The following is a 19,289-nucleotide window of genomic DNA, read 5'->3' as shown; positions in this document are numbered from 1 at the left end:
CTAGACAGAAGTGTGTGAGAGATGGGACTATACTAAGGATTGTCATTTCTCAAGCCTCTGGAAGATGATACTGTGAGTAAATCTTTCCACATCTTCTTGATTCATTGATGCCTGGAAGTAGATCTTTTGGTTCCATGTGTAACATTGTTTTCATCTCACAATTCTGATTCAAGTGTATTTTTTCAGGATTTATTTTTGCAAGACAAATTTCATAGGTTCTTTAGTACTGCTAATTCTTGCAATCTAAAAACTTGTGGACTTTTTTTCTTTGTATTGTTTGTGCAAATCAGAATATGACTGAGCTTTAGGTTTTTTTTTAGAAATTGTAAGAAAGATGGAGAGTAATCTTTTAATTTGGTATGTAAATGTGGTCTAACATACATCATTCTAGCAGAGACTCAAAGGACTTCCCTGTTCAAGTATTGTACTGTAAGATGTATTCTTTTGTTCCTCATCTTCCTCCAAACAACTTTGAAAATGTAAAAACACCTTTGAAAATAGCTGCTTGTTGCTCAGGAATCAGTCATATCTGGAAAAAAAAATCTTTCAATGGGAACACATAAATTAATTGTTTTTTCCTGCATTTTATAGGTATACTGGAATTTATCAGTATAGCAGTGGGCTTGGTCAGCATCCGAGGGGTCGACAGTGGACTCTACCTTGGAATGAACGAGAAAGGGGAACTGTATGGCTCGGTAAGTTCCTGCTTGTCTTGGGTGGTTGTGATCCTTACATTCTGTGGGAAAAATACTCTGATAGCTCCTAAAGCCCCCGTTTTATGGGTACTGTGCAATCGCTGTTGCTGCCTTAAGGATCTCGTTGTCTACTTAGAAACAAGACCCTGAGAGTGGTGTAACAAATACGGGAGAGGGAAAAGGTGGCAAAATCGGGAATGGGTAATAATGCAGGTAATTTTGATACAAGCAATGGCGACCAATGGCCAGGCTGGTCACTGAAGGCTAAAAGGATGTCCTGTAAAATCTGTAAACCTGCCCTTTCAGTAGATACCTCAAATGAGACAAAGTCACTGCCTTTTGTGCATAGGCAGAAAGCTTTCTAGGAATTGACAAAAGTAGAGGAGGAGGTAGAGAGTGGCATATGTGGATGAGAAAATGAGGAATAGGAGTGGATAAAAGTTATAAAATGTATAGGAATGAGGACAAGAGGCTTTGTGGTCTTGTCCTGAAACTTCAGCTGGTACTCCCTGAGGGATGGCAGCAGGAGTGAGTCAGGGATGTGAGGGAGGAGTAAAACTTGGTATTTCAGATGTGGGTTCGAAGGGTAAGCAAATGTCTAAAGTGCAGGGAGGCTGTGTATTCACTGGGGTTCATTGGGAGCACAGAGGAGAAGGTAACAATAGTTGACTAATGGTGTTAATGGGGCAAAGAGAGACACTCTTTAAAGGAATTGAAGTGATAGAGAGTGGCTTTCAGTGTAGCTGAAGAAGAGAAGGTCATGACAGTGTATGTGGGAGGCAGAATAAGAGGTGGCAGAATGAGGGGCAAGGCTGTGCTGGAGAATGTGTGAATATAGGAGAAGGGGAGATGCAGAGATGGTGAAAACCAGTGGGTGGGAAAGGCCAGAGAAAAGGGATTTAGCATAAATGGAAGAGGAAAAATTTGGAAGGGTGGAGAGGAAGAGGGAAAGGGAAAGGCTGCAGTGACAGATATAAACAAGCTGCCTGTGAGGAGTGAGAAAGTTGTCAGAAGTCACGAGTCTTGTGCAGCTGATGAAAGGGATGAAGACCTGGTGAAGTCATGAGTGCTTCTATGGTTCAGTTAGACAGCAAAAAGGCAGAAAAACAACATGAATCAGTGATGTTGATAATCACCAGTAAGAGTAATCATTTAAACAGGTAAGTGTAGCAAATCAGTTACTGTATGCTTCAGATACTCAGAAAAAGAAAATGTGGTTATTGATAGAGCTTAAATGCATAGACTTGGGAAAGCAAATGTTACGTCACTTTTCTGTGCGATTTATATTTTGTGTCTGCAATATGTTCGACTGTCAGAGTAAATGACTCAAAATATTTTTTTGCTGAAGAAATATGCATGAGAAATTCTTTGTAAATTACTAAGCTCAATACATTAATAAAATAGCTGTTCCATGAACAGCAGTTCTAAAGGAGCAGGCTTTCCGGACGGTTTGTGTCTCACAGCCCAACACATGGCTCTGCCTGACCTTCTGTCCCTGCAGGAGCACAAATTCCCCATACTTTCAAGTTTCTTGCATAGAATAATTTCATTTCTTGTATTAACTGTCTGTGCTCATGGGATTGTCAGTTTGCAGGCATTACATAGCTCACCACTCCCAAGTGGGACGTGCAAATGATTTCTCTTCTTTACCCTGCCTCTGATTAGTCGCAGAACTGATAGGAACTTAATTTTCTTGAAGACCTTTGCCTCCTGATTGAAACTGGTTGAAAAGCTAAGGCTGGACAGCCAGGCAGGCAGATGGATGCACACTGTAATTGGATAACCTCTTTTCCCTAAGAAATGATGCTGAAAATATGAAGCCATTCATAACGGAGAAGTGGCAATCTATAGGGCCAGAATGCAAAGTTCAGGTTAAAATCTGATGGATGATATGGCTTATTGTCAGCCTCCAGAGATGGGACATACTAAAGAGTGATGGTAATTGAATTACATTACTTCCAATGAAATATAACCTCTAATGGCTACTCAGTGTGATGATGCTTTAAAGCCTTGTCAACGCTAGCAATCCTAGTGCCTATATTTCAGCAACTGTCAGCTCTCCTAGAAACAGTGTGATAAGCAGGCCTCAAAGCAGATTTTTGGTGTAGAATTGGCTGGGCATTTTTAAGTGACAGTGTTTTGCTTTTGGTTTCAGTCAAAAAATGCAATCAGTTGAAAATGAAATTATCTGCTGGGATTAAATGTTATAGTTTAAACCAGAAGCAAGGCACAGTCCAGCACAGAATTATCTTTCCGGTGAGAGAGAAGATCAGTTTGACTAAATTAGTGTAGAGATCAATATGTGATAGGCTGAGGTTCAAGTTTTTCACCTGAATTGAGTGGAGCGGTCACTTGAGTTGAACTGTTGTGTAAGCACTGGCAAGGTGCCCTTGTGTTGCCTGTGCTGGGAAGTGGGTCCCTCTGTCTTGGTGTCTTCACTAAGGACTGTGAATAGCATTGTCTTTCTCATGGAGAAGGTACACTTACCAGGCTGTGAATGTGTTTGCTAAGGTAGGAAAGCTGTTTCCCATGCACAACTGAATAGCAATCTAAGAAATACCTCGTCCTGTTCTACACCAGCATTGTGGGTCTACGCAGGTGTGTTTCTGCTGGCATTCAGTGCTGCAGCACTTGACTCAGGTGGAATAGATGTGCTGTGTCTACAACAGCATCATATTCAAATTACTGTATGAAAAATATGTTAGGTGTGAAGCAAATCAGTGACATAAAAGTCTTATATCCTTTCACATTTGTGTTTGAAACATTTGGCACAGGGATATTTTTCCCAGCATATTTGTGGTGCCACTGGAGATAGGACATATGGTGAAGCAGAGCAGCCAGGATGGATGATCGCTGCCAATTTTCATGAAAGGCAACAGTGAAGGCAGTTTCAGTGTGTCTTGATCCAGACATGTTCCTCTTGGCCTTCTCAACCTGCCTCTTTCCTCCTAGATTCGCTGCCTGACAAACACACTTTCCAACTTGCCACTCTTACAGGAGGCAGCTCCTACTGCATCTTTAGGTCAAAAAAACAGAGTGACTCTCAGGCTGCCTGAACGTATAACATAGAGAGGCTGTTCTGCCGTTCCTTCTCCTCTTCCCACAGATTTAGCCAGAGAAAGATGAAGATATATTGTGTGGGGTACTGTGGAGAAGCCAGTGGTAGGTATGTAGTGGTGACTTGGAGGTTTTCCCTCCTGTCTCGCTGCGTTCTTGCTCTTCCGTTATCTTGCCTTTCCCTTGTAGGCTGCAGCCATGACTCATCATGTTTCACAGCAGCTACTGTGCCTGTCACTAGAGAGGAGGAGAAATCCAAACTACAGATAGGACCCAAAGGGTGTTAGGACAAGATGCAAAGACCATTTTGCTTCCCGAGTGCCAAACGACTCTTGCTGACACCTCTGACAAGAGTGTTAGCAAATGTGTGTTAGCTGTGCTCCTCGGTGGAGTGAGGGAGGTCTTTCTGATCAGCCCCACCACCTTCATGCCATTATGGGCTGTCCCCACCCTCACGCAGCCCTGCACCCCTGCCCTAGGGAACACCAGCAGTTGGTACCCACATGGCAGGCAGTGATGAGGACCCGCACTGTGGAGTGCCCCTTGTTTGCAGGCTGTCCTCTGAGGCTGTCCTGTGCCACCTCGAGCACTGCAGGACTATGGGAAACCCTCATCTCAGCTGTCCTTCCTGTCCCAGGCTCTCCTGCAGTAGAGAACTGTGCTACATCCTACTGCTAGCATCCCTGTCCCACTCCTCTTCTCAGACTAGATAAAATGAAGAAGTTTTATACAGTGAGGATGAAACACTGGCACAGGTTGCCCAGAGAGGTGATAGATGCCCCATCCCTGGAAACATTCAAGGTGTGGCTGGACGGGGCTTTGAGCAACCTGATGTAGTTGAAGATGTGCACTACAGGGCATGACCTTTAAAGGACCCTTCTAGCCCAAACCATTCTGTGACTCTGTGAAATGCTGGGGCCTCCACTGCTCCTGATGTCCTTGGCAGGTGGCAAAGGGCAGCTCAGGTTGGATGCTCAGAAGGAAAATTGGGACTTGGAAGATCTGGAGCAGCTGCAGGGGGAGCTATACAGTGGGGAGGAAGGAAGCAGGAAGGGAGGTGGTGGAGCTTTTGGGGCAGGGGGAGAGGGCCAGGAGTGCTTGGAAGGAGTGGGAAGGGGAGAGAGAGTGGCTTCATGTGCCCACTGAGCAGCTGGGACAGAGCTGAGGAGTCCACATCTGGAGCCTGGTGGAGGAGGCTCCTCACCTCTTGGTTCAGATGTACAGGGTGTGCGCAGCAAAGTGAGATTTAGAACTGCTTATAACAGGGTAATAAACTGCTGTCCTTCAGAAAATTAACTGAAAACTTGTTTGTCCCAATGTTTTTGGGACACTAAACCTGCCTTTTGCTCCTAAAACTTACTGGGGAGAGGGTGGAGGAGGAGAGAGAGTACTGTCCTTGAAAGAACATGTTTTCCCAGTAAGTGTGCAGGGAGGTGACAATTGGCCTCTTTATTGTCCCAGTAGGGCTTTTGCTGCTTTGTGCTTTTGTTTGGGTCTCCACAGTGCTGGATGGACTATGAAGCCACAAGGACGGGTGAACAGAATTTTTTTTTATAAAAAAGGTACAATATTTCATAGTTTACTGCTTAGTGTAGGTAAGGATTTGTTTTGCCGCATTCTAAAAATATCTTTTATGTTCCCGTGCAAATAAGGGAAGGGAATTGTTCAGCCCTTCAAATGGTAGGTCAAGGTGCACGGAAACAGCATGAAGAAAAAAACAGGTTGAAGGTGCATGTTGGGAGCAGCATTTGGGCCAAGCATGTGGTCACTACAGATATCTAAGAATGGGGTAGATAAATAAATTACCCTGCAGTATTGTTCACACTTTCCTGGTAGTGTTAAACACCTCTGACCTCAAGTGCTTCCATATGCTTCAGACTGATTGATTTTTATTTTTCAATTATCTGGATTATTTGTCCGTCAATGTGTACGCAGGCGCCTGTGGCTGAGGTGAGCCTGGGAACAGGACAGTGGTGGAGCACAACAATTTTTGGAGGAGAATTAAATGCAATTTCCCTGAGTGAAGATGCAGACTCCTAGGCTGAGAGTGGTCAAATCCCAGGAGGAATAATGGCTATGGCAGCAGGTTTAACCCCCTTCTGCTTATCTGTAAAATAATGAAATGCCTTTTGGGAAACGGTACAGCTGGTGGAGAGGCAGAGGGCAGTTTCTGGGGCAGCAGTGGTCAGGTTTTCTGCACAGGCAGTGTTGCCTGGCACTCCCATGATCAAAAACCTGATGGTGTCTTTTATCAGCAACAGGGACTTGTGTCTTCCTGAGTAAATCCACTTGAAGCAGAAGAGTTGCAAGAAGCGGGCCTGTAGCTAATTTGAAAGGGCAAACATTGAGATCTGAAGAGGACCAGTTCATAAAGATGCTTTTGGCTCTGAATGTGATGGAAACTTGAAACTCTACCAGGGATGCAGAAATCCTGTGGAAACGGTATCCCAGCAAGGGTGAAATTGCTGGGAGGGATTTGGAGACTGTGGGCACTTGGCAAAGGGCCTGTGAGGAGTGGGACAAGGGCAGGTTGCAGAAAAGCATGCATCTTAGAGGTGTAGAAGCACAGGGATAAAATGGAAATTGCTGTAATAAAGCTGTCTGGGGCCCTGAAACATACACTAAAATATAAGGCAAAAATTCTTTAAGCTATATAAATGAAAAGGGAACAGAAGTCTACAAACATGGTGTAATTTAGGCAGGCATGTAAATGAATAGGAAGATGTATATGAATATTTGAGCAACCTGGTCTGGTGGGCGGTGTCTCTGCCCATGGCAGGAGTTGGGCTGGATGAGCTTTAAGGTCCCTTCCAACCCAAACCATTCTGTGATTCCATGATTCTATGATAAAAAGTCTGAATATGGCTGCTGACTGGGCTAGCCAGTATTTCTGATGGACTCCTTCGGGTGGTAACATGGGGCTGGGGGACTCCCTGTCAGGTGATGAACACAGGGAGTGGGTGCAGTTGACACTAAAAGAAGTGGCTTTTCCCCTCCAACCATCCATCTCCTCCCTTTTGCTGACACAAGTGTTTCTGCTGCTGCCTGCTGAATTGAAGGAGGGGACTGGAAAGACAGCCTGTCCAAGCAGAAGGGCTGCCTTCAGCCACAGTGGTTCCCTCCCAGGTCACTGAGAGATGTGCAAAGGTGGGCACAAGCCCGGGCAAGGGAGGGTTTGCATCTCTCCAAGGCAATGCAAGTGTTTGCAGCCTGGAGTGTTTGTGGGCCTCTGGTTTGTGTTTGGCCGGGACCATGACCTGGGAAGCTGGAAGGCCATCAGTCTGACCCAGGTTGTGCTCAGCATGTAGGAACATGCTTTTAAATGAAAGAGTAGAGGAGGATGTGGAAATAAGTGCAAGGTGAGTTTATTGAAGCTGTGTAAATAGTTTCAGGCCAGCCTAGTATTTTATTTTCAGTAGAAATTTATTTTTCTAGAAATAGGAGATACAGTTGTGCCAATCTGCAGGGTGTTATTAGGTCTGACCCACAGAAGAGAGCATTTGCTACAATGGGTGTTTGCAGAAGATGTATGATAGATGGTGAAATACCAAAGAGAAAACAGCAACAGAGAGTGTTGAAGAGTATTAGACTGGAGTGAAGCTATTATGGGTTGGTCTTTGAGCTGGTTTTAGTCCCTGACTTTTTTTTAGGGACATTAAACATCTTGTAATAAAAAGTAGTGGTGCTGTGTTATTGAAATGGTTGTAAAGTTGGGAAGTACCTTCAGCACAGAAGGCAGCCTTGCAGAAGGGACTTGGTGACCTTAAGTACCCAAAGTGTTTAAACGTGGGGCTCAGGAGAGCTCTACCTGTGCCACCGTGTAAGATCCAGTCTAAATGTGTTAAAGAAGATTAATTGAAACTGAAACAAGTGCAGAAAGGGCTTACTGGAATGATCAGTGGGATGAAAAGACTATCAAATGATAGAGTCTACAGATCTTGGCTTATTTAGCCTGCAGAATGGAAACTGAGAGGGGGTGCTCTTGGTCTCTGTAAATACCTTGAGGTTTAACACCAAGGAGAGAAAAAAGTCCTTGAAATAGAGGACAAGAATGAATTGGTTTTAATGGGTCACAAGAAAGCTGAGGCTGGGTAATGAGGAAGTTTCAAGTCAGGAGGAAGTGAGATTTTGAGTTGTCCTGAGGAGTTTTTGCAGGGAGGTGGGAGATGAAGCGTATACGCTTTCTCTCTGCATTGTATGGTAAGAAACAACTTTGTAATTGTGGACTTTTTTTGTGGAAAGCGTAGGTCTGAGAAAAGCCCTGAAACTTGAGTTACTTGGGACAATTTGTCTACAACCTCATCTACTTCACCTTTGCAGATAGCCCTTTTCTGAATTTGGATGGGCACTGTTTAATGGGGTTCCTCACAGGTACCAGAGCTGAGGATGGGAACAGGAACTGCAACTTGCTCAGCAAGGTATGAAAGACTGTAGGACAGAAAGCTCTTTTGAGATGTGGGTACTGGTGTAGGAAGAACTGATAGGTGAATCCATACACTTAACACAGGTAATGTGGGAGAAAACTGCAAGAAACTGCAGCTTTTGTGGTTCTTTTTAAGCTAAGGCTTCAGTTTGTTTTTTAAACCTGACAGATTATAACACCTGTCACCAAAGAAGGGCACCTGCTAATAGTGTACTGTGGGATAGATATGACACCTTCCTTGAAGTCTTTGATTTTCTTCAAAGGACTTCATTCCAGATGCGCACTAGGTCTGAGGATGATTTTATATGGGAGAAAACCCTCAGTGATCTCCTTACCTTGGTCTGCAGTTCTGTGCTGAACCTAGATTCTCACTACAAGCCTAGGACAGGAAAGTATTAGAATATCTCCTATGTAAACGATATACATATGTGTGTATATATAAAGCTAAGCTTTGGTAAAGCAAGATCCTACTAAACCCTTATTTAATGATTTGCTTTCCCCTAGTTAAAGGTGTGTGGAATTTTGTATTTTTACAAAAATGGGAGATTTTTTAGCTCCCTGAACTGGCTTGTTGCCTGTTTGGGCAAGCTCTAGCGCTCAGTGGGTATCGGGAGAGGGGTTGAGTACTGTGCTATCGACAGTGGTTAGTTGTTAAAGTGCCATAACTGTATCATAAACTCAAATTCTAGTGAGCAAACGGGGGGCATGTTCAGTTTGGATGTATTCAGATTCACGTCTTTGCAGTTGTGTAGCTCCTGTCGCTGCAGGCCTGAGCGTTTCTGGAGCCAGCTGTGATAACGCTACAGAGGTGTGAAAAGGTTCAGCGTCTTCAGTCGATCTGAGAATACTGTGTTGAAGTGACATGCTAAAAGAGCATCATCAGCAGTGACATACTGAGATTTGCTTGGGGATTATTCACTGCATCAGATAAAAGATCTGATGGGCTCTGTTTCTGACTCAGGAGCCAGTGGGATGTGAATGTGGCACTTTCCCACTTTACCATCCATCATTTTCAAAGATAGAGTAGAAAAAGTCTGCCCTGCGGGGCTTTCATTAGGGATTTTGTTGAGGTTGAGATTTACTTTGCAGTTTGAATGTGCTCAGGCTGATTTGGTGATGTGCAGTAATGCAGTTCGTTTATGTCACATTCAAAAAGCTTAAAAAATAAAACTTGTTGCAGCGCAAATCCATTTCCCCCTTTTTATAAAGCCCTTTGGTTTCTTTCTCGTTCCTTTTATAAAGGCAGACCTCTGCTGTTACTTTTGATTTGGAGATTTTATGTTCGTGTTCCACAACTGTGGCTGAAGAAAAACTTGGCTTCTGGTGTGGGTGCTGCATGCTTTTGCCCAGGCTGTGCATCTTTACTCTGCTAAACTTTACTCCTCAAATTTAACACAATTACAGAGCTGTGACTCAGGAGAAATTTTGACTTGGTTCTATTACACTTGAAATGCCATTGACTTCAATGGAATCAGGATTGGACCTGCTCCTGTAAAACCACCAATTAATTTTATGATTGTGTCAGCCGACCCCGATCAAGATAAGCGCTCTACTGTATTCATCATTTTAAAACCCTAAATCTAGACAGGATTTCTGCCTGTGAAAGCCTGCAATCTAAAGACAGTCATTTAATGGGTAAATGTTTATTGGTTTTGCACAGCAAGGAAGATTTTTGCCTGCTGATGCCTTCGCTAGGACAATATCTAGTGTATAATTTGGACTCAGAACAGGAAACTTTCTGGGGAAGACTTCAGGAAAATCCTTTGAATTGCTTTAGAATATACAAATGTTGTAAAGTTTAAACAACATCATCAGGGTTTTTTTTTTCTTTATACTTTAATCTGAATTTTTGGAAGGTCTGTACTGCTGCTGTTACCTAGTAGACCAGCTGCCTGATCTTTGAGCAATTCAATTACCAGTTCTGTTGAAGTTATTATATATCTATTTTTTTTCTTTCAAACAGATTGACAACTTCTTTCATCAAAGCTGAAATTAACTTCAGGGCTAAAGTTTGACCCCTTGAAAGACAGGTCCACCGATGTGCGTGTGTGTGAGGGGATGGGGGCTCGTCGAGGAGCCACCTGAGTTCCTTCAGCGGTCCCCAAAGGCTGGGTCAGCTCCATCACTGAGAACCTAAGCCAGGACATAGCAATCCAAAGATATGTGGATTTTCTGAGAAATCTTAGGCAAATCTGTTTTTGTCCTATTCAGAAAGTGAAATACTTAAAAATTGTATATCTGGAGCCATGACTTTATGGTGGGATTGCTTCTGGGAATAGAAGCATCTCCCTTATGAGGAAAGGCTGAGGGAGCTGGGTCTCTTTAGTTTGCAGAAGAGGAGACTGAGGGGAGACCTCATTCATGGTTATAAATATTTAAAGGGTGAGTGTCACGAGGATGGAGCCAGGCTCTTCTCGGTGACAAACAATGATAGGACAAGGAGTAACGGACACAAGCTGGAACACAGGAGGTTCCACTTAAATTTGAGAAGAAACTTCTTCTCAGTGAGGGTGACAGAGCACTGGAACAGGCTGCCCAGAGAGGTTGTGGAGTCTCCTTCTCTGGAGACATTCAAAACCCGCCTGGACGCCTTCCTGTGCAACCTCATCTAGGTGTTCCTGCTCTGGCAGGGGGATTGGACTGGATGATGTTTTGAGGTCCCTTCCAATCCCTAACGTTCTGTGATTCTGTGATTCTGTGGTAATAGGAATGGGGGAAGAGCCATCCCTGGAGAGGCTGCTTATGAGAAATGTTTGCCAGCAGAGGAGCACTGTGGTTACAAGGGCAAACCTGACATCTTTTCTTCAGCAGCAGCTCTTTGAAATGCTGGCCTTCCTTTTTGTACAAAAAAGCTAGGAAATAAATGGGCTCAGTTTCAAACAACATAAACTGAATATGCAGTCGAGTCCTGCTGGGTAAAGATTTTGAGTCCCAGCTCTTCACTGTACTGCTCACAAAGCACCGTAGACTTGAAAATTTCTGTGGCAGATGTCTTGGTTTCCAAGACTCCACTGGATGTTTGGCATTTCAGCGAGGAGGACTGGATCTTTCCAAAATGTGATAGCCTGTGATACTTTCTTTGTTTGATGACCCCCATCCAGAATGACAACTTGGTCAGTAATGTCCTTGTGTTCTGAGGTAGTGCCTAGCAGGTAGCTTTACATAAAATCAAAACCAAAATATATAGACAGGCTTTTGTTCATTAGTCCTTCATCAGATCATCTTGCTGAAAGATTAAAACGTGAAGTACTTTTATAGAGACATTTTTATCACTACACATGTCATCTCATTATTTGGTTGCTATTATTTGGTTGCTATTGTGAAGTGTTTTATCAAGGGCCCTGAGCATTCTGTTGGTTTTATGATGACACCTTGAAGCTGAGTCATAAGGTGCTTCTCTAATGATGGATAAATCGAGTTTGGGAGCTACTCACTGAGTGTAGAGACTGGTGCAGATTAAGCACTTTTTATCACCCCCTTTATGGGGTCTTTCATGTGAGTTTAGCTGCTCCTGCAAAGTCAGCCCTTTCTGCTGAACAAGGGCTATCTTTCCTTTAACCCCACATTCTGAGCTTAGAGAACCACAAAACAAAATAAAAACTACTGACAAAACTCGTGGATGCAATACTTCATCTTAGTTGTATTTAAGGAAAGCACGCTTTATTTAAAAATCTCTATTTGGTTAAAAGCTTAACTAGTATTTCAAACTGAAGAGCGAGTGTGTGGCTGTAGGATGACAGCCCTGGTTTGACATCCATGTTGTCTTTTGATAGAAGAGAATTTGTGGAGTGGGGAGCTGGGGTAGGTCAAGTTACAGCTTTCAGTAAATCTGAGCATGCCTGAAATGGTTCTTTTAATGTCTTAAAATATTTGCTGCCTTTTTATCATTGTGAGCCTGATCTAAGTTCCATTTAAGCTGATGGGAACTTTTCTCCTGTCTTTAAAAATTGGCTCCGGCCCCTATATCAGATTGCATACCACCTTGCTTTCTGATTCTTGGAAGGGTTCAGCCGAGCGTTATGAATTAGATGCTGAGATAACATTGATGACTGCAGTTCTTCATTGTGCCAGGGAAACCAAAAATAAAATAGAGGTCAGAAGTGTGACGAGTAAATGGCACAATGTGGGCCTGGAGGGGAACACACCTGCTTGTTTATTGGTTTTTTTGGAGTTGACTTCGTCCCGGTCCTGCTCCCTTGTGGCACGGAGAAGGAAGGTCTTCAGCTGCCATAGAAATGGTGTTGTGACAACTTACGTGGCCCGAGGCCTGTCCCTGGAGTTTTGTCATGACTTCCAGCAGCAGCACCAGCAGCCCCTGGGTGTTGAGGTGAAAATGAGTTTTCATCTAATGCAGTTGGCTGGGCAGATCTAAATCAAACCTTTGTGGACATGAGCGTGACTGCTGGTGGGCAGCCGGTGCTGGCAGATGCGAGCTCAGGCACAGTGGGGTTTCTCTTCCTATAGTGATTTCATGTCCAGGAAGGGCACGCTTGAAGCTTGACAGATGCTGCAAACTTGAAATCCCAAAGGAGTGGATATCAGTAAAAGCAAGAGCTGTGGACTTGGCAGTGGCAAAAATGGATGGAGGCCTAATTGGCATCTTGTTCTCCTGCAGCGTGTGTCAGAAGAGCTCTGTTAGCCACCTTGTGATAGCTGGATCCCAGTCTGGTCCCTCCAGAGGAGGTCCATGATGGTGTGGAGGGCATAGGAGCAGGAAAAGAGAGGCAATGGGGCAAAAGGGAGAAGCAATGAAATCCCTGCTGCACTGACAGTCTCTGGGGATTTTGTTGTTGAGGCTGAAGTCTGCTTGCTTTGTCCTGGAGGCTCTGCGTCTCTGTTGCCTTCATCGGGACGTGGAAGTGCTGCAGTGTCTGTATCTGTGTGGCTGCTGCAGCTTTTGATGACAACGCTCCCAGGGGACCAGGCTCTGCCAGGTCTTGTGGACTTTACAAGCTCTCTGTATGAAAGATATTAATCTTTAAGCACTCTTATAACTGCTCCATGGCAGCAGTACAGAACAATCACACTTTTTTTTTGGTGGGGGGGGGAGGGGAGGGGCAAGTGAGGATTTATGTATAATAAAAACTTTATACAAATTAATAAGTTTAGGAGGAGAATGCTCCATCTCTGTGAAAGTACCAGGTGACCTGAGGTAGGGAAAATGCAATTGCCAACAGTTGTTTTGCCAGGACAGCTTGCCTAATTTCCCTCACCTCATAAAAAATGCCAGGGAATACGAAATACATGTGAGTGGCAGTGTGGGTGCCTGGCTATTTGCTTGTTCTCTCTTCTGGCTCTGGAGGGTTTTCTGCTGCCTTTCTAAAGTGCTGGTGGAGAAGCACTGACACAAACGCATAAAAAAAAATCTGCAGACTTTTGTTACTTCTTTTTTTCCATGTTCTGTCAAATTATTAAACGAAGAGCATTTTGAGAAAGAAAATGCAAAAACCAAGCATTGCTTGGACAAACTTTTCAAAGAAAACAGTGATGTTCACCAAGTCAGATGCTCAATGTGCAGGGCTCTCTGCTGACTTGGGAAGGGATGGGGCACTGCTTGGACACTGGGATTTGGCTTCTCATTGTGGCTGGGAACTGTCCTCTCAGCCTGAGATGAACCACCCTAGCATGGGAGATCAGACAAAGGAGCGGGCAAATGCTAAACTACACCTTTGCTCATGACAACCCTGGATGAGTGTTAATTATTAGCTGAATGTGGTATGTTCTAGAGGCTGTTTGCGTTACAGCAAGGGACGGGCCAGCTGCGTGTGTGTTTGTGGGTAGAACAGCAAAGAAAACCCCTTCAGAAGAGAATAGGCCTTCTTTTTGTTGTTTCTCCTCACTGAATATTTTTTATTAATATATATAGCCATCATGAGTGATTGGCATGAACATATTTAGGAGACTATGTATTTAAACCTGATTTTATTAAGACAAGGTGGATTCTCGCAGTGATAACATGTGGCAGGTATGTAGGAATTGCTGACTACAGCAGATACACTGATGTTAATAGGTGTTTGGACTTCTGGATTAGGTGTTTTCTTGCAAAGTGTCTCTATTGAATCAGTGTAGCAGTTTGCAAAGGGGAAAACTACATGTGGCATAGAATAGAATAGTTTACTAAACGTGAAATGTGATTTTAGGAATGATGGTTTGTAACCTCTTGTTAGGTTACAAAATAAATTAGAAATTTAGCTCTATAAGGTTATTTGAAAGAGAAAAGCATATTGATGTGTCTTATATAGGACCCTGTACTGTGCTTTCAAATACTAAACCACACAGATTCCTTACCTTTCTTTAGAGTCATGAAACCATTCTCTGGGTCGTGTACATGTGTTTTTCCTATTTCCATGTATTTCCAATTAGCTGCTTCACAGGGAAATCTATTTTTAAACAAGCTGGGAAATCTTTTGTTGTAATGGCTATATCTATCTACTTTATTAATTTACAATCTCACTTTTAATCAACTGACCTGGAAATAGGATAATATAAGTATTTTTCTCCCTGGTTAAGTGGTAAATGATGTATGAAAGGAAATGGATTCTGGTCTTGCTAACACTGACCAGGCATCAGCAGACTTCTGAATTAAACCTGTCTTGGGTTTCTGCCCTTGTCATGAGTGCATCTTTGCACAATTCAATTATTTGAACATTCTGAGTTAAATAACAGGTTAAAAAAACCCAAACAGGTAAAGTGTGGAAGTGTAGTAAAATGAGAATCAATTACTTTGTAGTGGAATACTCTATGAAGAGATCTCATAGAAAACATGCAGCATGTGGTCCAACATCTGATTTATATAATTTTGAGGTCACCTCCTTGTTTGGCCCCTGAATTAAATGATATTATCAAGGCAGGCAGCCTCCCCTTTCACAGGAATGCAGGTTACTTTCCCCAGCTGTTCCAGTTGGGTGTGCTTGGTATTTGTGTCAGGCTTTGACAAAGATGTCCAGTGACATGAAGTCTGGTGCAAGGAAATACTTGCACTGAAAAAATTATAGAGAAGTTGGTTGCTTAGAGTAAAATTATGCAAAAATTGCCATATTCCAGGGCTAAATCTTGCTTTTTGACTGTGCATACAGGGACTTTCTAAAAGTCACAGCCGGAAGGGGAAATGACAGCCGTTTGTGATCAGGAAACGTCTCCTTCCCATAGTGAGAGAGTTGGGTTTCAGCAAGACTTTCTCATCCTAAGCTGGTGACGCAAGAAGGTGCTTGTTGGCAGGATGGACCAGCCTCACCTCTGTATTACACTCATTTTTGGCTTGGATAAAGGCATGTGTGCTCAAAACATGAGTGTAAGCTGGTGTTAAGTAGTGTTGTGGTAGTACATGGTTCAGTGGTGAACTTGGCAGTGTGAGGTTAACGGTTGGACTTGATCTTAAAGGTCTTTTTCAACCTAAGTGATGCTATAATTCTACATAGATGACTATCTCAGTAGATGTTGGTTCTGTCTGTCGTGGTATAGATGAGCCATTATCGTAAGGGTCTTGGGCGTGGGAAGAAAGATAAGCTGGGGTTTTGGTCCTCACATGGTTTACAGGGCTTGATCCAAAGTCATTGACACCGATTCGCTCCAGTGGTCTCTGACTACAACCAGAATTTCTAAGTGTCCTAGAAGGCAATGGTTTTATGAATTTATAAAGAAATTACTTTGCTTCTCTGAAAGTGTGATTGTTAATGTCCCTACATATCTGAACCTGCATCCTGTTTGCTCTGTCAGGTTCATGTTGAAGTATTTGCTTACTGTCTATACATGAATTTCTGAGAATTCTGATGAAGGACAAAAGGGATGCAGCTGTGTTGTAACAGTATGAAAAGTAAAAAACAGGATAAGCTTGTAAAATAAGGATTGAATTTGTAAGCCTGAGATTCATTGAACTCATCCAGAGCAGAGCACAATGCAAACCCCCTTATTCAGGGTCTGCTGGTTAAGTGTACCACAGCACTGCCAGGATCCATCAAACCTGCCAGATAAAGAGAGGCTATTTTAAAATTTCTCCTTCAGGGCATGGGGAAGCACTGTTCCTGCAAAGACAGGAATTTATCATGATGCTAAAAAAATGCAGATAAAGTGAATAATTAATGAATTCAAGACAGGACTGAAATATCTCTCTAAAATGTTGCTATTTTTAGCAGGGAGTGCTTCTGCAGTGCTTGTCATGTGATGGTATTGCCTTCTGAGAGCAGGAAAACAATTTGAATTAGTTTCTCTTTCCCCGTGGACCTATAGGCACAGCATATAATACCCCGTAGCACCTGCTCCTGCCTTAAAGCCAACAAAATTCTTTTAAACCTCATGCAAAATAAAACACTAATGAAAGCTGTACTTAAAGACAATCTTTATAGTAGCCGAATAATTTTTATAATCGTTTGTAGGCTGAGGCTGTGCAAGGGGGCTACTGCAATGTGTCTTAACTTTCAGCTGATGCTGAGTAATATTCATTACTGCTGCAGTTTCTTGCTGTCAAAGAGCACAGAGGCAATTACCAATAGGAGGTTGTAGGGTGTGGCCCATAGATAAGGATTTAACGCTTTTTAAGGATTTGTGCTTCTTTTCCCTATAACCCATATGGAGTGTTGTTTGAGCTACTTTGTATATTAAAAATTATATAATCACAGAATCACAGAATATTAGGAGTTGGAAGGGACCTTGAAAGATCATCCAGTCCAACCCACCTGCCAGAGCAGGATCACCCAGACCAGGTCACACAGGAACATGTCCAGGGGTTTTGAGTGCCTCCAGAGGAGACTTCACAACCTCTCTGGGCAGCCTGTTCCAGTGCTCTGTCACCCTCACAGTAAAAAAGTTTTTCCTTATGTTCAGAATGAACCTCCTATGCTCCAGCTTGCACCCATTGCCCCTTGTCCTGTCATTGGCTGTCACTGAGAAGAGCCTGGCTCTAGTCAGAAAGGCCTCTAAAATAAGTTGACGTGCACAGTCAACCTGCACATGTGAGGGAAGTTTCCTGGTCCAACCGCAGGTGAGGGTGCAAGGCATGGGACCACCATTGTCTCCTCCACCACAGCCACCCGGGTCCACACAGGGACACAGCTGCTGCTGTAGTGAATGCTTAGGTGCTTGGCATCCCAGACCCAGTCCTGTAGTGCATTTTTCCTTCCTGAGGTGTGAAGAACTTCCTAATACCCATCAGAGATAGAGTCAGAAGCTGCTTGCTTGCTGCCTTTCTTGCCTATTGAAGTTGCCACAGGTTGAATTTAGCAGAAACCTCCAAATCCCAAACCTTTAGGCACTGAAAAGGACCCTGGCTTTGCAGCCAGGGACAGCTCCTGGGAGACACCTATGAGGTGCGTAGGGGTCCTTGGACCTTGCTGGGACCCTGGTCCCCAACTCTGGCAGGCGGCAGAGCTCTACCCTGGGAGCAGGGTGCTTGGCTTTGGGAAAGGGTTGTGAGCTGAGTCCCGAGCAGCAGAGGTGGCCCCAAAGGCACCTGCAGCCCAAGGGCGAGCTGTAAGCTTTGGTAATGGTGGTTTTTGGGAAACTCCTGGATTAAGCTATGGATGGAGGACACTGGAGCTTGAGATGTGGCTCCTTAGTTGTGTTTGGGCACACATTTACAGCTTAGATGCTGTAAATACTTTGCTGCATCTGGGCCTTAATATCAATTTACCCTTCTCTGTTTAAAAGGGCTGTTTTAAGATTTAACATTTGTAAAACATGTGCACAGAAGTCTGTGTTGTGTGGAGCTTTGTAATAATTAGAAATTGATCCTCAGCTGGAAGCTGAGTTTGGTAGATGAGAGTGCTATTCAAGTGAGATCTCTTGTTACAAAAAAAAGTATTAAATTATTATTATATTTTTTGTGCCAGCTGAAAAGACTAATTCCAGGCTTATTTTTCCCAGCTTTCCATCAACTCTTCCATGCTAGAGCTCACCACCTTTTGTCCAGTCCTCTTGCTCAGTCACTTGTGTGAGTCCTTCCTAAAATGAATCCAGTTGTCAGGTGGCTGCTTTTTAATCAAACTCCATCTATTTAGACCAGGATCTAGAGGGGTACACACAGGCTGAATAAGTGGGTGAACTGGAAGCAGTGTGAGTCTGTTGCAGGGGGAATCGGATGAATAGTTGATGTTTTCTTTATTTCTGTTTTTTCAAATGCCTGCACTCAAAATTGAAGCAATTAGTTATACAATCCAGTAACAGCTTGTGAGATGCTTGGAAATGATCAGAAATTAAAATAATTGCTTTCAGTTTTGTTTTGCTATTTTGATTTGAACAGTGAAGCTTTTGGAAAATAAGTTTTGCTTCACGTAGAGTTGTCTGCTCTTGTGGCTGCTTTATGAAATACCCAGCAATACAGCTTAAAAACTGGGAATAAAAAAAATAACTTAGCTAAAACTGGGAATACTGAAATGTTTCATTTTGCAAATTGAGCCAGGAGGTACTGATTTCAAGCTGTGAAATAGTATTTTTTTTAAAAAAGAGGTTATTTTTGTGGCTATCTCTCTCCTTACTGCTTTTTCTTTTCTTTCCGTAGGAAAAATTAACCCAGGAGTGTGTATTCAGAGAGCAGTTTGAAGAAAACTGGTATAACACATATTCATCAAATCTATATAAACATGTGGACACTGGAAGACGATACTACGTTGCGTTAAATAAAGATGGGACTCCAAGAGAAGGGACTAGGACTAAACGGCATCAAAAATTTACACATTTTTTACCTAGACCAGTGGACCCTGAGAAAGTACCAGAACTATATAAGGATATTTTAAGCCAAAGTTGACAAAGACAATTCCTTCACTTGAGCCCTTAAAAAGTAACCACTATAAAGGTTTCATGCGGTGGGTTCTTATTGATTAGCTGTGTCATCACATCAGCTCCACTGTTGCCAAACTTTGTCGCATGCATAATGTATGATGGAGGCTTGGATGGAACATGCTGATTTTGTTCTGCACTTAAAGGTTTGTCCTCCTGGAGGAGAGCCGATGCCCACTCGCCTGATTTAGTACGAGAGCGAGAGAGTGAGTGCGAGAGAGCGAGCGAAAGGGAGAGCGTGAATGGGAGTGAGAGCGTGCGAGAGAGGAGCCCAGGGGAGGAGGAGGAGGAGGAGGAGGAGGAGGAAGGCCTGATGCATGCTGGGGAATAGACACGCTTTTAAA

The 19,289-nt window shown here is 43.3% G+C and overlaps 1 protein-coding gene across 1 annotated transcript; it reads left to right on the top strand.

Moving 5' to 3' along the window:
* Nucleotides 1-591: 591 nt before the first annotated feature.
* On the top strand, nt 592-19,106 carry LOC104539035 (fibroblast growth factor 9; the record flags this gene model as incomplete). The annotated part of the gene is made up of 2 exons (XM_010182458.1): nt 592-695; nt 18,668-19,106. Coding segments are annotated over 2 exons (350 nt in total), but the record flags the coding sequence as incomplete, so codon positions are not given.
* Nucleotides 19,107-19,289: the final 183 nt, after the last annotated feature.

This window comes from Mesitornis unicolor, unplaced genomic scaffold (genome assembly GCF_000695765.1).
Source record: "Mesitornis unicolor isolate BGI_N332 unplaced genomic scaffold, ASM69576v1 scaffold22574, whole genome shotgun sequence".
In the NCBI taxonomy this organism is placed as follows: Eukaryota; Metazoa; Chordata; class Aves; order Mesitornithiformes; family Mesitornithidae; genus Mesitornis; species Mesitornis unicolor.
This window is presented reverse-complemented; position numbering and strand designations above follow the sequence as displayed.